At 43.8% G+C, this 26,815-nt stretch overlaps 1 protein-coding gene across 1 annotated transcript in view; it reads left to right on the forward strand.

The window, feature by feature from the left end:
* The window catches only part of MOCOS (molybdenum cofactor sulfurase), an 819,339-nt gene that overhangs the window by 96,424 nt on the left and 696,100 nt on the right, over positions 1-26,815 (forward strand). Inside the window, exon 2 of the mRNA XM_069620525.1 lies at positions 18,930-19,019. Within this exon, the coding sequence (XP_069476626.1) occupies positions 18,930-19,019 (90 nt within the window). The remainder of the gene's footprint in view (positions 1-18,929; positions 19,020-26,815) is intronic.

Below are 26,815 nucleotides of genomic sequence, written 5' to 3' on the forward strand. Positions count from 1 at the left end.
TATTGGTTATTCATGGATTAAGTGCAAGCAAGACGTGCCAGGATCTCGAATGTTTGAAATGACCAACAAGTGTTCTTGCATGCAACAGCATTTCTGCCACAGATCATTGATGCAAAGCTGTATGGTATGCGCACACCACCCCACACTAACACAATCTGCATTTCGGAAAGCCTTACACATGTTTGCTGCATAATCCCGAAGAATCACTTGCCCTTTAGAATGGCTAATTTGCCACCTTTGAAGCATTTCTTCGAATGCCAAGCCTATTTTAGCACCAATATGGCCTCCTTCAACAGCCTCACATTGCAATAAAACTCCATGCCTTTTCATGTTACTGGCTAGTTAGTGTCCTGTTAAACTCATACAAGATTTCACTGTACTATCAGAGGTCCAAAGGTCTACAGTAAATTCTATTTTCTCATCGCTCTGAACCTCAGCTCCAATATACTGACAAACTTTTTCGTACAGGTCAGGGATGATTCAAGTCAAAAAATATTTATGTGAGGGTACTTTGTACCATCACTCCAGTGTATTTAGTAAATGCACAACACCCACATCCTCAACAACAGAAAATAGTTGCAAGTCTAATGCGGTCCTTTCACCAGTACTGTGATGCACATCATGAGTGGAAGGGTTGTCCTGAGGCCAGACTTGCTTTTTGTTTAGGCAATCTTGAATGGACAGCTGTGGCAATGCCTTCTTGCACTTTACGGGAGTCACACTGCTGGTGGTTCTTCCTACAACAGCCTCTTTTTTTTCTTTTCATATATTGCAAAGTCATTGGGATGTTTTGCATGCACTTGACTTGTCAGTGCAGATGTGCTGCACAGTTTAGAGTTTGCAGAACCACAAGACAAAACCTCTGCGCACACAGAACACACCGCCTTGGAGTTATCATCCAGTTTAATGGCAAAGTAATCACAAACAGGGCTTGTTTTCTTCTCGAAGCAACTCATACTGACAATGAGGGGCTCTGCTGCTTTGGGCCAGGGATAGGGTTTTTGCTCAGTATGTCTCCTAACTGTTGCCTGAGTGGGCCTTATGCAATTCAGAATCTCGTACTGGTGACAGAAACAAATGTAAAGCAAACGTCACACCTAACAGTATGTTTTGGCAGGGCTGTATCGAATATTAGCTTTGAAGCAGGATTCAGTTTTACTTCAAAATGTTGGTAAAAAACCCTCTCTAAAAAAGGAATGTACACATATTTTAAAAGGAAACATGAGCATTCAATGAAAAAAACAGGGTTTGAATTTGCCAGGAGTAGGGAGGTATTTGCATCACGGGCTGTGGCAGGTGTAATATAGCCCCCTCTTATTTATCAGAATACACACAGAGTGGTGACCTTCGACCACAAGCTTCCCCTGAATAGAACATTCTTCCCCCTCTCCCCAGCAACCCCCATAGTACTCACCTGATTCGTAGGCACTAGGCAGTGATTTGCATCAAGGTGGAATTGCAAGCTGGTCACGGAGATGAGCTTTCTTGGTTGGTGCCAAAATTGTAGGTCATTTGCAAGACTAAAAGTAAAGGATCATGTGTGAGAGGGTGAGAGTAGGGTACACCAATGATTGGCACAAATACACATCGACTTTCAGCACTCTGCCTCATCTCCCCCAGCACATCAGGCCAACAAATATTTCAAAGAGGGTTTCGCAGCACCCACCCTTATTCTCCCAAGCCAGACTCCAAGACCCCAGCACTGACCAGAGGCCACTGCGCATTGTGCACTGTGGCCCCAATATTGTGTCCTCCATCGGATGGGGGCTGCTGCACCTACTGGCAGTGCCCCTCCATCTTCCTTACACCTTGGCCAACCGCACGAGGCTCGCCATAGGCCCCCCAAACACATGACCATCAGTTGGAAGGCTGCAGTATTGGATGACCCCAGGTGGCCTCATTGGCATTGGGAGGGGGGATGTGGCGCTTGTATGGTGCAGGCACCGGGAGCAAATCATTCTAATGAGACAAGGCTTCAATTACAAGCAGCAAGCAGTTAACTCTATTCTTCAAGTCTGAAACCACACACTTAGGGAATACTGGAATAATGAGCTGTCTCCTGTAACTCCCCCTCCCCCCACCCTGCAAATCACTCCCCTCTGGCATGCAAGTCCCAACGCCCACTGGCTGCTGCAATATTGAGGCAAAGCCGGTGGCCACAGATCCAGGCTCAGAGTGGGCAATGGGGCAATGTCCAACCAAAAATGCAAAATGCTAATGTGGGCCAGTTTTATGAGTCAAAGTTTGCCAATTTGTTGTCCAATGCCAGCCCGTTTGATGATTTACTTCACTATGCGGCTAGTAATTTTGAGCATTATTGTGGAGCAAATATTCATTAAATTCCACAATTTGCATTACATTTTTTCAAAAACCTCCCTCATATGCAGCATTTCAACAGTCTTTCACCAAAGGAATTAACTTCAATTCGCACCTGTGGGCCTCTTTTCCATTGGTGGCAAGACAATTTTTAACCCGAGATCAAATGGGGGGACTCGATTGGAGGAATGTTGAGGCCGCCGGGATGCAGAACACCCCAGCGGCCTCACTGTGTGTTGGAGGCCGCCTAGGAGCAAAGTCCCCCCTGATGGCCCCATTTTGCTGGGGACCGATCCCGGACAGTGGAGCGGCCCCTTCATACTGACATGTTGGGCCACCGGCTTTGCACCGGTGGCCTGAGGTCAAATGTGGGAGCAGGTGGGGTGGGCACAATTACGATAAATGGTGAGTCTGCAGGGGTGCAGGACACTCCAGCGGCCTCATTGTGTTTTGCAGGGGAGTGCTGGGAACCTTTGAAATTTTGTGGGCCTCGTGAGGCTAGGGGCCACTTCTGGACAGTGGAGTGGCCCCCTTCATGCTAATATGTTGGGCAATCGGCCTCTGCCACACTTTCTGTTACTGGCTGTTATCTCCCAAACAGGGAGAAGACAGCGAATCATAGAAAGTGGACTTCCACTTCGAGTCACTACAGCTGAAAGTATTCAGCTGAATAGCCGGTTGTCCGTGTCTTTTTAAAAAAAATGTGTTTTTAAAAAGAAACTTACCTTTGCTGCATGGCCCGGCATCACACAATGCTGTCCCCGAAGCCCATTTTCAATGCTGATGATGCCAGTCATCAACATTGAAAAAGGACTTCATGGGACAGCACGGGGCGGGGCCGGGCAGTGCAGCAAAGGTACCTTTCTCAAAGACATCATTAGCACCTGTGTAGAGAACTACACAGGTGCTAATGGTTATATATCCCTCAGCGGTGAGCCGACCCTGTCGATAATGACACTGCCACCCTTGTTAAGGTCCTCTCGCTTTACTTGGGCCCTTAACTTGGGTGGCTGGCTGTTACCGACAGGGTCATCCTGCCGCCTCAGTGCGTATCGCCTCAGTAGATTTGAGTACTTGTGGTACATTCATTTGTAGTATGTATTAAAGGATTACATTTAAAATAGAATTGTGTAATATTTTAGAAATCACTTTAATTTGTTTAATAGCAAGCAAAGAAAATAGTACATTCCATATAATGTAAATGATTGAGTCAAATGTACTTTATATATTTGTAAGATATATACAGTAGTAAAGAATTGATAATAGGAATAGATAGAAATAGAAACATGTTGAATCCTAAGTGTTAGGAAAATGTTAAATGTATCGATTTACATTTTCTATTGTGCTTATTATAAAAAATAATATATAAATATATTGTTTTCTAAATTAGAAGCATTAAAAAAGTACATGTCAAACAAAGCACATCTACTTATGTATTGTGACATATTATAAGAATTATATGCATAGGTTTTCAAAATAAATCATTAACACTACATAATTCAATATATACAAAAGTAATGAAGCTTAGAAATCTAACAATTACTTTCAGACATGTGATTGGATTTATATTACTTTCAGTTATTTCTTTTCTAAATTAATTATGAATTTGTATTCCACTCTGACAGAAGACATGCCAAAGGAAATTAATCTACTATACTATGTTTCGTTGTAATCATTTTTGTATGTACTTCAAATTGTGGACCATACACTAAATGTAAAGAAATGACAGCAGAATAAAATGTACTTTGAAAATATGTATATAGTTTATGTAAAAGAAAATAGTACTAAACGTTGAAAATGGAATTCATGTAATCACTGCTTATATGAGTCACGTCATATATGATGTTACGTCTGATGTCATCAGTGATGCCATCACTGATGTAATCAGTGATCTCATATTTGATGTATATGGCGATGTTACCAGTGATCTCATCATTGATGTAATCTCTGATGTGATAATTGCAGTCATACGCTGCGCAACTGAGGGCAAGTAGTTAAGGAGTCTTTGCCTGAATTGTGTGCTCCATATCAAGGATTTTAATACATTAAATGTTCACCTTAATGTCCCTTTAACTAAGGTTTTTTTTTCAGTGAATATAGATATAGATATACAAATGTCCTTTGGCAAACCTAGACTTCTTTGTAGCAAAGTGTATATGTACAGACTATGGCCACTCAAATGGTTAATCCATATTATAGTATGTTAATCTATTTTTTGCAAATTAATAATATTTAACTCTTTTTCCAATTTTTGAAATTTTCTTTAAAAACATTACTATTAATGTGTGTGGTTGTTGCATGAGAGAAGCGTATTGATGTGATGGCCTATCAATGCCTATTTCCAAGACTGAATTTATTATTTCTCGAGAATTTCCTCTTTTAAGTCTGGACATCCAGTTCCCAATTTGGAGAAATGTAAACAATAATTCTCAGGTTGTATGTATGCAAGTTTCACCAACGGTAGGACAGTAAAGTCAAAATAGGACAGAGATCCTGATATTTCTGTATGCAATAGCACAATTCATGCATGCATACATGGTCTCAAAAGATATACAGACCTCACAATGATGACCTTAGTCTTTGTGTCAGTTCAGGCAAACAATACTGTTTGAAACCAGGGAAGGCACTGGGCCTAGCATCCTCTCTGTAGAGGAAGTTGAATATATCTCTATGTACATTGGTGTTGTTTGTTTTGCCAAATCGAAGATGAGATGGTTGGTTGACATTTAGCAAGAAAGCAGATGGTACATAGATGGGTGGTACAGTAATATCAATATTGTAATTCAGTTTATGTGCCACATTAGTGCTAATGGGTGGTGCTTTCATTATTAATATTATTATAATAATAATTATTAGTATTATTGTATTTATTGAATATGTACCTAGCTTTCAGCAGCAACAGAGCGCTTTACAGAAGTATACAACAATACAGACACACAATGGACCATTTTACAGAGGCATACAACAGTAGAGATGAATAAGAGAGAGCTTTTCTGAGGTAACAACAAAACAGATATACAGCGGGGGTAGGATACAGAGGAGTACAGAGGAGGGCTACAGCTGTGAAGGGTGGCGGGGAGAAGAGGGGCAGACAGCGTCTAGCGCGTCAGATGGTGCGGGGGTGATGTGATGGCCTAGGTGTTGAGGAGGAGAGACTCCTTGAAGAGGTGATTCTTGAGTTATTTTCTTTATTGTCAGAGTGTGGGTGCAAGTCTGATGCAGAAGAGATTCCATAGTCTTGGGGCATAGGCAGAAAAGGCTTTTTATCTTTTCCTTTACTTTTTGCCCTGATTAATTTCAAATCTGCACATGTCCTGGCTTCTGGTATGTTCTATCTGCCAGAGATTCTGAGTTTATCCGCAAGGTGGCTGGTTGACTTGAGGGTGACAGCCTTATAGAAGATGCAGCAAGACATAAAGGAGATTTGTGAATGCAGTTGGAGCCAGTGAATGTTAATGAGGGATGAGGTGATGTAACTGTAGCTGTGTATACCTTGATTAGGCATGCAGCAATGTGCAGGACACTTCTGGGGCACAAGGGAGGATGACGGAGGGAGGAAGGGCTTGACATTGCCCAGGAAGGGGGAGCAGATACCAAACTGTCTGAGTTTTCTTAGCTATGTCTGTCTTAAAGGAGAGATGTTTGTCGATGTGGAACCGAGGGACTTGGCGTGGAAGGTGAACTCAGGTATGAAGCCCTCAGGGTTCATGGTTTATAGCCAGGTCCGTCTGTCTGGGTGTACGCTGTTGTTAGTGAGGAGTAGAAATTTAGTCTTGGATGGGTTGAGCTTTGAGTGTGCACTGGACATCCAAACTGGATCAGCGAGAGGCAGGTTTTGAGTCTTTGGATGTCCTTGATGAAGTCAGTCTTGAGGTATAGCTGTGTGTCATTGGCATATTGGTGGATGTGGATGTTGTGTGTGGCTAGGAGGGCTCCCAGCGGCTCCATGTATAGATTGAAAATCACCGGGAAGGGGATAGAACCCAGCGGTACTCCACAGGAGACAGGTAGTATTGGTGATTTAGGGGAGTCCATCTGAACAAAGGGTTTATAGTGAAAGGTTTATCTACAAAAGGATTGAATGCAATAGTTTCGAATGAAAAGGATCGGAAAATAAAATCCGAATGGACTTTTTTTTGTTTTTTGGGGGGAGTCCCCCAAAATCCCTGTTTTTTGGGTAAAAACTAGTATTTTTTACTATACGAAGGCAAAAAAAAGACATTTAAAAAAGGCATTCAAATTTTTTTTTCCGTTCCTTTTGATTCGAAACTATTGCTGTTTGAAACAATGTATTCAACCCTTTGACTGGACACCGAACAAACTGTTGGCAGATGGCGAGGTAAGACTTGAACCAGCGTAGGACAAGGTTGCTGATCCCAATGCGCTGGTATAGGGTGTCTGTCAGTGCCTGATGGTCTACTGTGTTGAAAGTAGCCAAGAGGTCAAGCAGAACCAGGAGGCAGGGGTGGCGTCATCAAGGATGTTGAAGTCATCATCGACCTCCTGTATGCTTGCTGTCTCCATGCTACATCTTGGTCTGAACCTGGTAGGTTTGGAGGAGACTGTTGGTGTCGATGTGTTGCTACAGTTGCACGGCTACCACTTTCTCGATGATCTTACCTAGGAAGAGAAAATTGGTGATGGGACGATAGTTACACAGATTTTCAGGATTCATAATGGGTTTCTTTAGTAGATGGAGGATTTGTCCTGTCTTTGGTGTCAATGGGCCTTGAGTTAGGGAGCTGTTGATGATCTCCGGGTATGGAAGAAGAGCTTCTGCAGTGAGGGTCTTGAGGTTGGGTGCTTGGAGAATCTTGTCTGTATATGATGTGGCTTTGAAAGAGCCTAGGGTTTCTACCAGGTCCTCTGTAGAAAGTGTTTTGAATGTTGTCCACGGTGTGGATATTTCCTGAGGAGAGGCGTGAGGTGGGTCTGTGGATGCAGAGCTGGTGTTTATGTGGTGGTGAATCTTGCTGATTTTGTCGATGAAGACAGTGTTGAGGCGGTGGATTCTTTGATGAAGTGTGGTATGGCAGGGTCAGGTAGCAGGTTGAAGAAGGCTCTGCTTTTGTTGCTGGCTTCTGCTTTGGTGTCCTGATAGTAGGAGAACAACCTGAAAATTAAAGTCTGGAACAATAAATCAACACTAAATTAAATGATTTGCTCAATTACTAAAGCAAATGTTATTGTATTTTATACAAAAATTAAGAAACTCATCAACTATATCTGAAAAACACAATTGACAAAATACAACAGCAAAAAATGTTCCACGCTCAATTCATATACCACACCCACTCAAATTATTTACTACAAATTTATTGTGAGCATAAAACCATATACCAGAAAAAAATGTATTGTGAATATCACAACAATACAGCTCAAAAAACAATATCAGTTGAAAAATGAATTAATGTGTAGCCAGGAATGAACTAATTAGCTTGACTTGATGAAGTTGACTTCCTGCTACTTCAGAACAAAACGCAGACGAATTTTGACGTTGGTACTTGATTTGGAAACGTCTTCATCAGGGAAATTATAAAACCTATAAAACTCATATATAGGCATATTCACACAATGCATCATCAGTTGTATAAAATGATGTAAAATCAAATTTTCAGATGCATAATCTTTACTTACATCCAGGCCATATAATTCACAAACAGCCCAGAACAATATAGCACAAGGTATCCATATACTATTACGAATCCTGCATAAGAGAAATAAAAGTACATTACCTCTATATGCATTCAACTCATGAAAGGAAAGGAAAAACCAGAACTTAATCCACATCCCTTCATCCAAACAACCAGTGGCAATCACCTTTACAAAAACTAACCACTTAAAATAATGCACCAACAGAGTGATCACCTATCACCAATTTATCAACCATCCACCACCACTAAAACATATAAACAGAAAACCCTGTGAGCGGGGATGCCTTAAAGGGACCTCCTCATTGTCACCAATGGAACACTGGAGCAGAACACAACATAACGCGGTCCACGGGAAAATGACCACGCCCCTCCTAGCCTCACCGAGGGCAATGTCATCAACCAAAGGAAATTTCCAAACTGCCTGGGACACATAAAGAAAACCAATGATGACATCAAAACAGCCGAAATGTGCCCAAACCAAGAGAACAGAAAGGCCCATAATTTTAACAGCCTTACCAAAGTATTAAACAGCAGAAATGGGAGCTGCAGAAACCGTATTCATGAATAAATCATACAGTCCCAGTGTAATTCCACAGAAAGGTATGCTGCATGGAAAGGAGCACACAGAAGCACACAAATGCATCAGTCTATATACCGGGCTAACGGTTCATTAAAAAATTGAAATTAACATCTCCACATACCACTTCTTTACATATGTAATCCTCCTTCTATCAGCCTGGGGCTAATCACCTGGATAACCTCTGTAGCTTTCAGTTCAGCTACATAGAAAATAAATAAACTGCCGGGCCATGTTTGGTGTCCTAGGCAGCATGGAAAAAGAGGAAGAAAAAACCCATACCCCGGCATGCCAAGATGGAACAGGCACCGCCAGAATTGTAAATCAAGTGATTATTAAAGAATAAAGTGTGAAAATTGCACACCAATTGTTAGGGTTGCTTAACTATATAAACCAAGTAGACAATATTAAAACAATAAAGGAGAATTGTGTGGTTTCTGTAATGGCCATTTGCTGTTACATATAGCCCTCCTGCTTGCTATCGTGGGCAGATCGCACATGTCCCTACTTGACAAGACACGGAGGCAAGATTGTCCAGGTGGCCATGAAAATAAAGAATGGAATAATGAACCTATGTCACCAAATGTGCGATGTCCAAATGTGCTAGCCTGAAATCATTGATGGTAAACATCTCCGTTAACTAGACACTGTGTAACCGCTCAGAACCAGAATCATTGCTGGATGCTGTATTTACCCCAATAAAAAGAAACATATTATCTTCAATGTATACATTGAGAGGAAAATGAAAATAAAATAATACAAAATAAACTGATTAAAAAATGCAAATAGATGTATCACTTCAAGTGATCTAAATGATAAGATAAGAGAAGAGAAGTCAATATTGCAACATGCTCAATTACCTTCCCAATTCCAGTCTTCAGATGAATTAAGCCCACTCTGCAGCGTTTTCAACAGAAAAATCCACATACATTCTTTATAGCTTCATTTTTTTGCTATTCTTCCGTCTGTTCAATTTACAATTTTCTCAGTGCAAAACCACTTAAGATCCATCAAATCATGACTGATAGTAGGAGCCTTTAGCTTTGTTTATTAGTTCTCGGTGGGTTGCTTGGAGTTCCTTGAAGAGTGCCAGGTCGGATGTGGTCCTGGAGTGCTGCCAGGTTTACTCTCGTTTCCTAATGACTCTTTTGTTTAGGTTGAGTGCTTGCTGGTACCAGGGTGCTGATGTTTTCAGTTTGCAGGTGTGTTGTTTCAAAGGTGCCAGTTGGTCGATAGAGGCTGAGAGGGTGGCGTTGAGTGTTTCTAGTAGAGAGTCACAGTTCGGTTAGGGGTGTTCGGTCCACTTGAGGTGGAGGTTGGCAAGGGCATCAATGAGGGCTTCCACCAGGAAGTTCTTGAAGGACATGCAGTTTTGTCTGATGCATTTCTGCTGGGAGTGCTTTCCTGGGGTGGTGTGCAGGATTTTGAAAGCACGGCCAGGTGGTCAGACCAGTCAAACGGGAGAGGAGAGCTGTAGTGGAGGGAAGGCAGTGCAGTGATGATTAGGTTGATGGTTTTACCTTTCTCATGTGTTGGGTCTTTTGTGTGCTGTGTAAGGCTCAGGGTGTGAAAAAGGCCGAGGAGAGTTTCCTTCATTGGTTTGGTGGCCTTGTTGCCTGGGAGGTTGAAGTCACCTAGGAAGATGTTGTTGGCATGCCTGAGGGACACGGTGGAGACCAGGTAGATGAAGTCTCCAGTAAAGGCAGTGTTGGGTCTGGGTGGTCTGTACATGAGATGGAAGGTGACTATGTCAGTGGGGAGAGTGGGAATTTGCTGGAGAGGACTTGGAAGGAGCCAGTGTTGTCGACGTCAAGTCTTGTGAGGTCTTGTGGATGACTGTGAGTCCTCCACCTGACTTGTTCGCCGAGTCTCTATGTTGGATGCTGTAATCGTCGGGAACAAGGACGAATAGGAAGTGGGTTGAGGTCAGTGTCCGCCAGGTAGCAGTGATGAAAATGGCATCAAGGTCATGTGTAGTGATGAGGTTGGCGATGTATTCCTCTTGAGTGATAGCTGAGCGGACGTTGGTTAGCATCAACTTTCATGTTGTGGATGATGAGGAGGTGCTGATGGGCTTAAGTCGGATGTGGGTGAGGTTACTGCAATGCAGAGTCCATGCCTTAGAGGAGGGGTGATGACATTGCCTGATGTTGGTGGGGATGGCCTGTGGGGACGGAGGGAGAAAATACATGTCAGCGCATGCTTACCTGTTGCCTGAGCAGGGGCTCGGTCCCTGGGGCCTCCCAGTCGAACAGGTCCAAACAGGAATTGCCCTTTTCTTCACCTGCCCTTCAGACACCCAGGCAAGAGATGCCCTTGATCCAAGACTTCAGAGCAGAAAGGAAGAGGAAGGGCATAGGAAAGTGGGTGGAGCTAAGAGCACATAACCTAGATCCACTTACACATGCTCACTAATTTGTTTTGTCTTCCTTCTGTCTTTCCTTCATTGTCTTCTTGCGCCTAAAAACACGAGTGTACAGGCATGTTATAAATGACTCATCATATCATATCAAAGTATAAGATGCTGGAGGGCTGCTTGAGTGGGGAAAAAGGGCCAAACAAAAGGAATGCGGCCAACAGTTTATTAGTGATTGACAGGTGGGCAGGGCTTAGGCAATGTGACCTCGATCCACTTGCACCTGCTCACCAACTGCAAAGGAAAAGAGGCTGGAGGCCTGCTTATTGTTTGAATAAATGTGATTGTTTCATTATATATGTGTACATAGTTACGAATAAATGTAGCATTAAAGTATGTTTGTATTAATTGGCCAAATAACAACATTTGCTAGTAAGGAAATTTGAGTTTTGGCTTTTAATATTACGTAAAATAAACTTAGTTTTAGTGGAATTTAGTTTGTGTTCCATAAAGTTGCAAAAAATTCTGCCATGTGTTCTATTTCCGGAAAATATTTAGATGAACCCGAAAAAATTGACAGAATAGCTGGCTCTAGAGTAGTTTACCCTCAACATCGAGGTAGCAAAAAGGCACGTTATTCATATATATGCTGCTTTTAATTTGTTTGAAAGTCTGAATATACAGAGCAAACAAATGCTGAGGGAGTGCACTGCACCATTGCACCACGACAGGTAATGACATTCTCTGATAGTATCCTGTTTGTACACACCTCAGAGTTGTTGTAGCCTGCCGTAACCCTATGAATGCATTTATCCGCATGGCAAAAATAGTTCACCAGGTTAGAGGCTATCTCAGCATCCAAAAATCACAGGCCATTGGAAGAATATTTTAAAGAAAAAATCAGGTAGTGCGATATTCGTTTTCAACAAGAACTGCAACAGGCTCATATTTGCTGGGAATTTCCATGCATGCTAGGGGTCCAAGAAGAAGAATGTTGACAGGCTTAGAAATGTATCTGTGAGCTTTTCAGTAAGTGACACGGTTTGGTTGATCTCACAGATTGCTGACAGGCTTAGAAATGTATCTGTGAGCTTTTCAGTAAGTGACATGGTTTGGTTGATCTCACAGATTGCTGACAGGCTTAGAAATGTATCTGTGAGCATTTCTGTAAGTGACACGGTTTGGTTGATCTCACAGATTGCTGACAGGCTTAGAAATGTATCTGTGAGCTTTTCAGTAAGTGACACGGTTTGGTTGATCTCACAGATTGCTGACAGGCTTAGAAATGTATCTGTGAGCATTTCTGTAAGTGACACGGTTTGGTTGATCTCACAGATTGCTGACAGGCTTAGAAATGTATCTGTGAGCTTTTCTGTAAGTGTCACGGTTTGGTTGATCTCACAGTTTGCTGGCAGGCTTAGAAATGTATCTGTGAGCTTTTCTGATATTATGCAACCATGGTTTTTGGACCAGGAGTTGCACAATCATTGCTTTAAGTGAAAAACAGGGTCTGTAGTGAGAGACACAGATATTTAGTCACTAATAGGCAGTAGATAAAAGACTTAGGGCCTCATCACGAGTTGGGCGGTAGCCCTTCAATGCGGAGGCAAAGCTAGTACCGCCACATTTAAGGATCCGCCCAATCACAAGTGTGCCAGCATTTACACCGGCTCAAAGCTGGGGGTAAATGTGCCTGAAAGATGCACATTTTCGGTGCATTTGCCACACAGTAATACCGCCGGTGGTAACTGCACTGATTCCCCAATGGACCCAAGGAGGAATGGGGAATTACGTTTACTGCTCAGCCCGTGATCTGACAGTAATACGATGATGAGGCCCTTAATCTCTTTGCACGTAAGAATGTCTGTACGAATGTCTGCTGATTGCGTGGCGTTCCCATGCCCTTAGGGTTAAAGGGGCGGATGTTGCTGGCACTTATCAGCTCCATTGTGGTTGATGATTTCACACATCTTTCTCATGCGATTGGCTGGCACTCAATATATGACAGGCCAATGAACGGCTGGAGGTAGATTGCAACTCTTCCACTCCCCAAGCGATGGCTGATCCACTAGGGTGCATTCACACTCATCTTACCTTGAACTCTTGTCAGACTTGTGCCCTGGGATGGAGGTTTGGACCAGGGACATTAATGTATCAAAATGCTATGGTTAGTAGAAGTCACATTATCCAGCCTTTGGCCCTCGCCCCCTCGCCTTTCGAAACACTTGTGTATAGGCGCGTTATAAATACCATATCATATCATATCATCACACACAGCCGAATCATATCACCTTTGACCCTTTTGACTTTATCGGAATTAATATTACTACAATAAAATGGGTGCTTGCAGCATGTGGACTTGGCCTTTACTTTTCTTGTCAATATTTTCACCATCATCATGTTTTATCATTGCACAATGTATACCACAGTTATTATTTGAAGACCCATGTTTTCACAGCTCTGCACAAGGCAAGGTAGTTGAGAATGGAAACTCGTCGAGAGAAGGATCAGGTTCCGTTACTGGGGTAAGAAGGCAGAACAAACACTCTAACCAGATTGTTTATTTATTTATTTATTTATTATTACATTTCTTGATAGCGCCCAGGCCCTCGGGGCATGTGATCTGCAGAAGCAGGGAACAGAGAGTAGACTGTCCATTGAGGCTCACAGTTTTCTCTGGGGATGATGGGGGTGATAGAAAGTGCTGGACACCATTGAGAGTGACTCAAATGTGATGAGGCCAGTAGAGGGTAGAAAGGTCACATTTTGGGAGGTCGAGAAGTTCAAGAATGAGACAGGTTGAAGCATTCAAGAATGCTTTGATTGGTGGATGACAACTGAGGGGAGGCCTAGAGGTTGATGCCCGGTTTTAAAGGCTGAATCTAATATACCTAGTTGGTATACAAGATAAAGAGCACAGTGTTGCAAAGGTAAAATGATACAGTTGTTAGTGAAGGTGTAAATAATAATTGAAACATTTAAGGATTTTGGCAGAAGGAGGTTAATGCTTCCATGTGCCAACTAAACCAGGAAAGCGTCAGCACCACCTGATTAGAAGGTGGAGCTACTGCCCGGTTTAGTGGCAGTACCCGGCGTGCCTCAGCCGGGGCTGGTGGCAGCAGCGGCGGCAGACCTTAAAAAAAGACTGGCGCCCTTTCACTTCCCCATGGCACCTGCACATGCCAAGTATGGCTGTCTGTTGTGTCTCACGGCAGCCGCCGCATTACAGCCCTGAAGCACGGGCCTCACGACCAGGTGAACTTCGCTCTGCCATGCCTCTGTCCCGCCTACATACCACCTTCACTGAACCAAGCAGCAGAACCTGGCCATTGATTCAGTGATAGGCAGTGTGTGCTCCTGCCACTGCTAACGAACTAGTGGCTGGCTGTAGCTCCTCTCCCACCCTTCTTTCATGTATCTTTGATGGTAAAGTGATTTCCTCTGCTTGGCCTTGCATGCATTCGCACACTCTCGCACACCCACCCACACGTTCACATGGGCATTAACTGACTCAAGCCCTCACATGCCTGCATACATACAGAGATACCTGCAAGCCTCCATCATGCCACCCAAGCGGACCTAAATGCGCAGGGACGTGCAGGAGTGCCCTTTCTACACATTTCCCCAGCCTGTAACCCCAATGGTCCAAGCAAAGGCAGAGAAGCAAAATACCCTGAGAACCTCCGCCCACCCGCAAGTGCACATTGGGCCAAATTGATTTTGGGAGGCTACTTTACACACGTCAGGTGTCCTAAATAACGGTATCTCAATCACGTTAGACTTTCCTGGGTCATAATACAGTCAAACATGTAGACAATCAGTAGACAACATTTCATGCTCCAAGTCCCGAAGAAGAAGCTTCCCAGTCACCTGCTAGAATTGTTTAGGCCCAGTAAAAACAAATGTGCAGACAAGCAGTGATGCAACGTATGATTTCTCAGACTCCAAAGCAAAGTCCCAGAGCCACACGTTAGGTTTCCTGGGCCACAATGCATGCAAATATTCAGACACACAGTTAAGCAACATATTTATTTTCAGGCTACCAAATCATCTGTTAGATTTTTTTTATTTTTTAATTTGCTGGTCTGCAATTCAGAGAAATATGCAGGCAAGCAGTAAAATGGCAGTCCAAAAATATCAATGATGTTTCAGTCTTCCTTCAGTTTAGCGCAGTCACAAGTTAAAAGTAACCACAGAATCAATCGCAAAATTGTCCACCAAATTCAATTGCTTTTGGTTTTTACGATAATCCAGTTGTATGGTAACAAAGTTCACGATGACTTTGCAGTGGCGTAACACAAAATGTGGGGGTCCCCCTTTGAGCCATGCTGAGGGGGCTCCCCTCCAACTCGGCAACAAATCACTGGTCGCACCACACTCTGGGCCAGTCTAGATTACCACGTGTGCGCAATAAGCACGAACGTGCTGCTGCAGGTGTACGCCGTACACCGCACTAGGAGAAAGATATAAATATGTGTTTTAATGCATTATACAGCACACTTTCTGAGAAACATTGGCTAAAAGGCCAGTGCGTTTGAAATTGTTTTGTAGGGTAACACCAATCTAAAAATCCAATACATGCAAGTCACCAACAGTGCACAGGAACATTAATGCTTTAATTGATATAATGCTTTGCTATTAAAAATGCCATGCCACAATGGAAACATGTCCAACTCGCTGCACAGTGTGGACCGGTCTAGCATGCCAGGCCACATTTAGACATACCTAGACTGGTTGCACCAAAATGCCAGTCAAAGCAATAACACTTAACATGGTTATTGTATCACAGATGCCCAGAAAAATATACAATGCTGCAGTAAGAAACAGCTAGACTGGCAGCACACAAATGCCAGGTAATTACATTTAGCAGGAATGCTTTATCAGAGATGCCCAGTTAAAGAAAAGTCAAGACAAACTAAGAAATTACTAGACTGACTGCACCAAAATGCCTCTCTAGCCACTAATACCACATAGCAAACCTGCTTAACCTGAACATGGATGACCATTACTTTTTATCGCACAGCCCCCATCCCACCCCACACATCCCCTTTCCCTCCCACCCCCTGCCCCAAACCCCAAAATCAGCTTCTCGGCCCAGAATGACCTCCATGTCCCTTTTCTTGTTTCAGTGCTCTGCACCACTCTGTGTATCAGGATATTTATTGGCAGTGCAAAGTGACTTTGCCCTAGTGATTTAGGGCCTAATTCATAGAACTTTTAGCGCAGTGCCGTAAGAACATAGCATGCCAGGCTAACAACTAGCGAGGGCTGTGAATATCAGCTTCTGCCATACTGAGAGAGAACTGTGAATATCGATGAAAAATAAAATCCCATCATAAACACAAAATGTTCTTTAAAACATTTCATACAGTTGAAACCTAGGCCTCTCTCCTACAATACAAGGCTCTCAAACTAGGAGTATCCCCCTAATCTGCCTTTTATATTGTGTAACCTATTTTATTGTGAAACCCTGGCCATATCTGCCGACTATACTGTGAAACCAACTGTGTTTGAAACCTGGCCCCTCTCCCACTATACAAGACTCTCAATTCTAGGTGTGCTCCCCTGTACACAAATTGTATTGTGAAACCTAGGTCTCTCTCCCACTATACAGGACTCTCAAATCTCGGTGTGTCTCACATACCCATATTGTACTGGGAAACCAAGGCATCGCTCCCACTATACAGGACTCTCAAATCTAGGTGTCCTCCCCTGTACCCAAATTGTATCGTTTAACCTATTGGATTGTGAAACCTAGGCCTCTGTCCTACTATACAGTGTTCTCAAATCTAGGTGTGTCCCCCATATCTGCCTACTAAATTATGAAACCCACTGTATTGTGAAACCTACGCCATATCTACCTACTATACTTTGAAACTAACTGTACATGAAACCTAGGCCTCTCTCCCATTGTACAGGACCCTCAAATGTAGGTCTATTCTCCCATAACCAAATTTTATTGTGAGTCTTGGGCCTCTCGACCACTATAACGGACTCCCAAATCTAGGTTCTCGCTCCCGTACCCAAAGTATAGTGTGAAACCGGGGCCTGACACATACACCAGGGAAGACAGCAGCTTTCGCTGTGGCACAATGCAATACATTTCACTCGTCCTCACCGCTCCGACTCTTGCACCAGATAGAACACGAATAATGAGACCATGCCGTCCGCACTGGACAAAGATCGCTGCAGCAGAACAACATTGAGGCCTACGGTGCGTATACATACACCATGTCTGTGGACACAGGCCGCAGGCACGACCAAGCATCCATGCACTGTAGAATGCAGCTATGACTATGCCGTTCCGGTCTAGCAGCACACATAGCCGTCCACACTGAAACACCTGACATACCTGAACACCTCTGCCACTATTATACAGCGACTACCAACTAATAGAAATTCGGTATAGCTAGCCACACATCGACTCTTTTTCAACAATAGCACTCTATCGCAAACCACCAACAGCCCCCACCCACGTGCCTGACCTTTTTGGGCTGCTTAATTGAGCCTAGCCAGCCACCTAAGTCCTAGAACGGCTAAGATGCACACATGCATATCCTAATCTAAAACTATTCGAACCTCCTGCACATTGACTACGGTAACTGAGGGCGTTCCAACCACAAAGCACATTGAGGCCATACAAATGGGGAAAGAGCACTATACAAATAACAAAATAAAATACAATACAATAAAACCATAACACAGTAAAAAAAAAATCTTAATCACTGATTCACTTAAAAACCCAATTTGGGCAAAATAAATTTGTGACAAACAGTGTATGTTAAAGACCAAAAAGTACAGGTCTATGCCTAGTATTCCTTACATTCCAAGATCCATCCAAAACTGAGCAGCTCAACTACAGCCTTACGGACTGTGAGTCAAAGTAGCTCTTCCCTCGTTATAGACCCAATGTTTGTGTTTTGCAGAGAATGTGTTCATTCATAAATGTGGTATAGGTTGAATGAGGCCTGGTGTGGTATATATGAGGAAGATTGATCCACTGTCAGTTCAAAGTTAGGCTAAAGCATATGTGGGGCATCATTCTCACTTATTTCCACATGCACCTAAATTTCTCCAAATGTGGTGATCACCGCTGGGTGTGTAGCTGGTATGAACCCCGGCTACAATATTATTTTAACAATTACTTTAAATATGTTGTTCCGTCAAGTAGTAGTTAGTGACCAGTATATCTCTGGTTGCCCAAGTGTTGTCAAGGTATTATTCTGAAGTATTGAAGTATGTCTGGTGTTCTTCCTCCAGAATTGCCTGTAAATCCTATGACGTTTTTATGCAACTATTCCCCAAAATTGTGGTGTAAAATGCACCATTCAAACTAATAACACTGGGAAGAGTCAAACATCTGCACAACTCAAGGACAATCTGTGTATCCCAATACATTCAAAGGAAGTGGTGTCCGCGATACCGTTACTTTAGTTGTTATTTGCAGGTCAGGTTCAAGAATGCTTCTTCTATTGAGATTTCTTTTGCTTCTCTAGACATGGGATTCTGTGGGGTGTGCAGCCAGTGCATTGCTTGAAGCCTGCCGCAACCCCGTAACTAGTACACCAAGTGCAGTTCCACCGCTTGGCCTACATCAATTATCGCATGAAATAAAAATATGCAATAATGGCTTTTTGTGCGGGCACACAACCTCATCTATGCACACGTTATTTATGTGACGTCGCAGTCATGTTGACTTCAGGCATGGCCGCCAATGGACTTGGGGCCAGCACCTTGCAATACACCATCCACAAATGAAGAGGCCAGAGGCTTCATGCAAAGAAGTTGCTCCGTAACTTTGCTACTTAATTTCCCAGAAGCTTTGGATATGGGGTAAGATACTGCGCTACGCAATATCCCAAGGGTGATCAACTGAACAGGAAATTGGTCCCTGCTACGTGTAAAACATTTGGGTTCTGGGATTATTGCAAATCTCAACTATATATCAGAAATTGCAACTATTTTTCAACATTGTGTCCATCAGGTAAGAGATTATCTGATTTCTGTTGTATTTGCTCTCTTTCAGATATGACTTACCTTGATAATGTTGGAACAACACTCTTCGCCCACAGCATGGTGGAGAACTTTACAAAGGATATAACTGGAAGCGTTTATGGTAAGGGGAACATCCCATTGTCTTTTTCGTCCTGATGCCTAGGTAGTCATAGCAGATTGAAATAGAGTAGCATTCATGGGCGTTGTCCTCGTCAGCACAATTACACATCCTGCTGTCCAACGCCGTGCTTGTATGTTGAAGGTAAAAAAACATACAAGACTACATCCAGCATTGGCACTGTGTGTGCACATGTTCTGTCGATAATCATGTTAAAGGACTACATGCTCCCTGCATCCGGTACCCATGTGCACATGCATAGTGGCCATTTTGCAATGTCATAACCATTCCTGTTTTGTGCCCTGCAAATTGAATATCATACCCCTTCCACTAGACTGACATGATTTTTCTTCTTGCCCCATTCAGTCTTTACTTCTGGTTTGGATCATTTGATCCAGACCTGTTGTGTGTTCGATCAGTTCTTTGAATTCCTCTTTGATCTTTTTGATTCTGTAATTCCCGCTTCGAATGGTTCATTAAAATGTAATCTGACTTTAGACCACTTGTTTTTTATGGTCAACAGTAACATCTGTCAATGAACAAGAATCCTGCCAGTCGAATGCACAAAAGACTTTTAGGTACTCTTGTTCTCTTTTAGGATCCCTTTGTTTTGTCTCGATATGCATGTTCTCTGCCTTTTCTCTTCAAGTTTGGTTTCTGCTCTGTCCCACCCCTGGAAACAAGCTTACCCATCTTTGTGCCATTCATAGAATGTTGTGTTCCTCGGCGTTTCTTTATCTTCTTCCTTTTACTAGTCTACGAAGCTCACAATATTTTGCTACATCGGCCATCTTGGAATTGATATAAAGACTTTGTTCATACTTGAAATGACAGGTAAATACATAACTTGTCAGTCAAGTAAACCACATGGAAGCATGATTAAATGTTCTTCAGTTGCCAGAAAGTGACTCTAGGCCAGACACAGTTTTCTGACTGGCTCCAGTTCTTGGGATCACGGAGCCGGATTGTCCAGCTCCTATCCCAGAAAAATGTATTGACATAATTCTTTTTCTCTAGAATTAGAAGAGAACTATTACTTAAATCCAAAAATATTCTAAATATGCCCCGTTCTGTATATTCTGAACTCTATCTGCAAGAGCGCCATGTTGCCATATGTTGCACCTACAATCGCCCTTGTTATTTCTTCTTCAGAGATGCCACTCACTGTGCTTTTCCATTCTTCCATCTAGATAGGCACGCCTTAAAGGATGGGTTTAAATGCACTTTTCCAAAAGGCATAGATGAGTTATCAGAAATTCAACATAGATCGAAGGACATGTTTCTTTGTTATCTCTCCTCTTCAGGTTAGCGACAGAAGCCCTATGGCTAACAGAAAGACCAGTCTCAATATTTTATGGAAGTTTAAGTACACATGAACACATATCCTTTGTTAGATTAATAGATTCAGTCCCCCAGTCACATGAAAGTATGCCAGCATGCAAAGATGAATGCACATTTTGGAACACAGACTATTACGAGTCCTTGAACCTTGAGGTGCCTAACACTAAGCACACTTTCCTCTATGAGCAGCCGATCAAGAATTTCTCTAAACCTCTGTGTGAATGGAAAAACCCACCACTTCTCATTCATTAAATCATGAGGGGCTTTAAAGGTTCAACTGCCCCCCTTGTACTCCACAGTCTCGCCTACAGCATCTACCACTGCATGCCTGCATACAGCATGCCTCCAGGTGATGAACAACCTGCTCAAGAAGTCATACACTTCCTAGGAAGACCACAAAGCATTGCCAGGGCTACAAAAAGAAGGTACCAAAATGGGGCTCCCGACCAGGCCTGTACAACCCATGCCTAATCTCGACTGAACTACTGCCCCATCCTGCTAGTTGCCACCCCATCTACTCCTTTAGCCCTCTGAGCAAAGTCATCAACTTTGCCGTCAACATCCTCTAGCTTCTTCCCTGTTCTGCTCACTCCCCCCATCAACCACTGCAACTGAGTGGCTAACTCTGCAGAACTGTCTACCTCTATGACGCTATCTCTCGTTGCTTCACTCTCACACTCTATGGCCAGCAGCTTTCTTCAGACTCTCTTTCTCCCAACCCCTCTTTGCTACCTCATGCGCTCCTTCTCCCTTCTTGCTACACACAATTGGAACTCGCTACCATGGATATCAAAGTCTCCTCCACATTGGATGCTTTCAAGATGGCCCTAGAAAAGCACCTCCTGCTCTGGAGGACACAGCCACCACCCGTAACACTCTCCCTGTCACCTATGCTCAACCAAGCATAAACATATATGGAATAGTGTTCAAATGGAATATACCACTGTATATAGGTTGTTGCCATTGTCGTGTTATGTCTTTCCGTAAGTGTACCCTCTTTCCATACCACTAATCACTACTAATGCCAGGTATTGTATTCCCCCATACGCCACCTTTCATCATCATAAGGATCCCCCTGAGGGTAACTGCGCTCAAATGTAGTATGTACAGAGATTTTGTTCAGAACTCTTTTGTTCAGAACACAGATAACCTCCTGAGCCCCCAACTAGATGACCTCTGATGGAAATCACTTTGCCTTCATTGAGCACCTCCCAGTCTTCATTGCTTTGTGTCAACCCTACCTTCCCTACTCCTACCTCTTACCAACACTCAACCATGTTTGTATTGGGGGAATTTTCATATTGGGCCAAAGATCCCATTGGTGCCTATGCTCAGGGCTCCTTTGAGGCCTTGGTCAATATTATGGCTGTCCAACTCCAGGCCTCAAGGGCCAGATCCATGTCGGAATTTCATGATACCCCTTATTAATATTCATGAGGTACATTTGCATTCAATGATTCTAAATGTATGCACATTTTTCCTCATGAATATTAATGAGGAATATCATGAAAACCCATCAGGTTTCCAGCCCTCGAGGCCTAGAGTTGGACAACCTAAGACATGGACTTTAAAAAAACAACACTGATAACGGGGCCAGAGACTACTTCCCTCTCTCGTATTTACCATCGCTCAATCCTTTGTTCACTGCCATCAGAGCCACCTTTCTCCTTGCCTGCAAAGCATGTATTTGGTGCTCTGCACTTCCTAAAAGACTTTACCTTGGGCCAACTCTCTTCTTCCACATCAGTAACCAGGGAATGTTGAATATGGAAATCTGGCACGTGGTGCTGTTACTCCTTTGAGAAGCCGGAAATCCAAGCCAAATAAAGTCAAAGTGAGGAAGTGGTTCAGCTATGAGCCCACACACCTTCCATGGCATGACCGAGCACTGCCGCAAAGTTCAGGAAAGGTCGTGTCCCTTGCGGGACGAGTGATTTGGCATATCCATAATGGAGGTTTGGCGGCAGCGTAGGGACAGTCAATCCTACTTCAAAAGAAAGGTCTCCACAGTCAAAATTTCAAACAAGGAACGATTCAATGTATTTTGTGAACACCTACCTGTACCCTCCCAAAAACTCTGAGATGACCTGATGGATCTTTCGTAAGAAGACTGCAGTCCTCTAAGCATCCACCAATGCATTATCGGCACAGCTACCCCATCCACACTCTCTGAGTGATGAAAGCTTTTCTCCAAACCTTTGACATCTCCAAGACTCTCGTATCCTTCAAACCCTCATCCTCAAGTTACAGATGCGTGCAACACAAGGGAGCGAGCCTTCCGCCTACCCCTGATTGCCCCAAAGACAACTGCCCTTACCAATCTATCTTTTGATCAAGGCAAGGTCAATCAATGCTTTTAAACATAGGATTGCAATGCTGCCCTGCAACCAATCGAATGGAGACTCGAGTTGCCTGGCAAATCACTGCCCCTTACGTGGGTTTCCATGTGTGGACTAAAATTGGAAACAATTGTGACTGCCCAACTCTCGAATGACCTTGAAAAGCACTGTCTCTGCCAAACAAATCTGTGATGTCCTGATAGAGTCCTTTCATGCTTGCAGATTGTATGACAGCCTATCCTCCCCACCAAGATTGTCACATCTGACACATGCACTGGACATGGCAACAGCGCCACTAATATCCTTTCCTGCAACCGGGAAACTATCTTTCTCTAGTCCACTGTAAAGAACCTTATGGTAAATCAGGGGTCTGCAAAATGTGCCTCCAGATGTTTTGGACTAAAACTCCCATGAGGCCTCACAATTGACAATGCTGGCAAGAACTGATTGGAATTGTAGTCCAAAACAACTGGCGAACAGAAGGTTGCAGACCCCTGCTATAGTCTATTAGAGATTGCAGAACAAGCATATATACCTGCAATTAAAAGAGTGCACCAATATTTTTGAGGCCTCCTTTGATAGGTCCCCTTCCTGCCTTGATGAACCACTCACGCAGTATTTTCTAAAGGGGTGGCCAACAGTCACATGTTATTGTTGCCTAATTGGGATAAATAATCACAAAGCACAGGGATGGCGGTGCGCTTCCCTTGACTTCACACATGCTGTTCTACGCTCTGTTTTGCGGAAACAGTGTGCTCATTTTTGATCACATTGGAAGGACGATGTCCTCAAAATGAGATCCTTTGCCCTTGCTTCACCCTATTTTGTTTACAAAACCTGCTCTGCACAGACTGTGATGGCAAATATTTAATTCATGACTACATCACATATGAACGACAGCACAAGCAGCCTTTCGTCGTCTGCAAATGCTAGAGCAGAGGATAGCAGGTCTCATACAGCAGCGCCCCCCCCACCACCTGGATATGCTGAGCACCAATTGAACTGTCTGCCTTTCATATGGGTCATCTGGCAAGGTTGCAGCCTCATGCATTATTCAGTATTACTGCCTCCTGTCGTGTCAGTCCCCCGTCAGTCTCTCACTCATACCTGACAGCAGAGCAGTGTGTCGACACGTCTGCAGGACTGTCATGGAAACTGCAGTCATAATGTGGGGAAGCTAAATAATTCTTTCTGCCATTATGTAAGCACATACACTTCAGTGCTTGAGTTATGCAGGGTTGTTCCTAATGAGACTCAATGATAGTCCCCCTACCCGGAAGCAATCTAGGGTGTCGGTGTGTGTGCATGTGTGTGTGTTTATCCATATGTTTGTCCATGCTGCTTTTCTTGCGTGATCGTGTGAAGCTTCATCATATTTAGAAGTGTGTTATTTGACTCACAAATAACTTTGGCCAACTCTCTGGGACTCGGGCTACCTCTTGCAATAATTGGTGAAGCTTCACAAACCAATTGCACTGCTTTTGTCTCTCTGGGCAACACAGTGAAATGTTTTGAGGCAAAATTAAGACTCGGAAGTGGGATTTTGGCAAAAACCAGACCAAGGAGAACATGTAAATGGAAAAGCTGCAGAGGGGGGGTGGGGGTGAGAGAAGTATAGGAGCAAAGGATGGCGTTGTTGTAGAAACGCGAGAGCGAACGGGGCAGAAACGAGCAAGAACAGCAGAGCGCTTCTATTGGCGTGTGTGAGAATCACCTGTTTGGGGGATACAAAAGTGACGTTTTTAGAGATATTCAGGTCTAGTAGATTGTATGCACACAATGGGGGCTCCCCAGAGCGAACCATTCAAAAGCATTTTTAAACGGCCCCTATTTTGGCTCAACCATGATTTCAATTGTTGATTAAATCTCGACAACCGGCACACATGAACATTATATAAAACAATCTTTCTTATTCTTACTTAATATCGTGGAGACCTGTAATTCATACTGTTCCGCATCCAGATACATTTGGTCCGAGTCTGTCCTTCAATAGTTCTGCATCAACCTCTCCATATTTACAGTAATGCTAAACAAGCACACAGATAAACATCTGGGCATGACAAAAGGACATGGGGTCCCAAAAAATTCCAATGGATTGGTTCCATGCATAACAGATACCTATCCTGTTCTGTCTAACCATATATCGAAGGTGACATTTACGCCCATGTCCGATGAATACGCAGTGCGATCTGAACACACATCCCAGGTCATGACCTGTATATATGAGAGCTCGATGCAGAAATATTGAAGAACAGCCTCAGACCAGATGTATCCCCGTACAGGTGCTTGAAGTATATAGGCACCACATGTGAAATTGGGAATGATGTTGGGTCTCTATCTTTCAAATGTTATATTAGAGACGTCACATCATATAACTGGGTACATGAAGACGGGTTGTGTTAAACTGTGAGCTATCATGATTAATCATGTATTCTTGAATTGAATTTGGCAAGACTGCCTTTTTAGATGTGGAACAGTATGAATTACAGGTCTCCACGATATTACGTAATAAAAATAAAGATTGTTTTATATAATGTTCATGTGTGCCGGTTGTCGAGATTTAATGAACAATTGAAATCATGGTTGAGCCAAAATGGGAGCGGACCACTATAAATAAATTGTATTTAAAAATGCTTTTGAATGGTTCGCTCTGGGGAACCCCCATTGTGTGCATATAGTTTGGCTCATTTGTCCCCAGGACGCCTTTTGAGTATTATTTGCCCTTGTGTCAAATAGGTCTAGTAGATTGTGACTTTGCCACTCTTAACTCTCGCTCTGCCATCAAGCATTCCTCCGATATCTGTCGCCTTCTTGAGGAACTGGACCTTGACGTCCTCGGTCTCACTGAGACATGGTTCACAGCCAGCTCTGTCACGAGCTTTGACACACTCCTACCTGAAGGTTACAAGATCCTCTCTGTGCCCAGGCCCAACCGTGCAGGAGGGGTGTTGCCCTTATCTTCCCTGAGTGGATTCCTGCCACTGTCACTCCTACGCAGACCTACTCCTCTTTTGAATGTCTTGTCTGCCGACTCTCTCTCTCTCCTAGCCATTCCCTTACCGTGGCTACTATCTATCGGCCACCTGGTCAAATTTCCTCCTTCCTCTCTGAGTGGGCTGACCTCTCCTCCTCACTCCTGTCCTCTACCACTCAACTCCTCTTTCTTGGTGACGTCAACATCCACCTAGATGCCTCCTGTCCCCCCACTGGACTCTTTCGTGACCTCTGTGACTCTCTCTCACTCTCTATTCTCCCGTCTGGGCCTACTCATTCTGCAGGGCACACTCTTGATGCTCTGATCTCTTCTGACCTTCCCCTCTCTGTCCCTCTCTCCACTCCTCTCTCTTGGAGTGATCACTTTCTCCTATCCTCCCACCTCACCCTCCCTACCCCACAGGCAAAGCCACCCTCATCATTGCCACCCACCTTCTCGGTCATCCGACCCATGAAGCGCGTGTCAGTTGCGGCTTTCGCTGCCACCTTCTCACCCCCCCTCCCCCTTCGGCTGACTCCCACCCTGACACAGCCCTCTCCTTGCTCCACTCTGCTATATCTGATACTCTTGATATCCTTGCCCCTGTCATGAAAATCCGCCTGAAGCCCAAAGCCAAATGTAACTCCTGGTATGATTCGGATCTCGTCACCCTAAAACGCAAGTGCAGGGTGGCAGAGAGGAAATGGCGTGCTTCATGTTCATCCTCTGACAAACTGGCCTGCCGCCTGCTCCAAAGGCAATACCGTCTCTCTTTTCTCACCAAGAAGAGAGCCCTTATCCAAGCCCGCATCTCTGCGGCATCTAACAACTCGGCTGAACTCTTTAAAATCTGCAAGGAGCTTGCCAACCCTGCTGCAGTCTCTACCTCTCCTGTCCCCTCCCAGGCCCTCTGCACTGCACTGGCCTCCCACTTCATCTCTAAAACTCAGGACATCCTGTCCTCACTCTCCTCCTATCACCTCCCCCCCTCTCTTCCCTGCTCTTCCTCTGGCCCTTCTGCAGCCACCCCTCCTCCCTCCTTCTCTGCCTTTCCCCTTTTTTCTGCTGACGAGGTTTCCAGACAAGTCTGATCTATGAAAGTCTCGCCTAAACAAATTCACCCCTGTTCCTCCAAAACTATCAAG

The sequence above is a fragment of the Ambystoma mexicanum genome, chromosome 5q (assembly GCF_040938575.1).
Source record: "Ambystoma mexicanum isolate Mex_15411 chromosome 5q, UKY_AmexF1_1, whole genome shotgun sequence".
NCBI classification, from domain to species: domain Eukaryota; kingdom Metazoa; phylum Chordata; class Amphibia; order Caudata; family Ambystomatidae; genus Ambystoma; species Ambystoma mexicanum.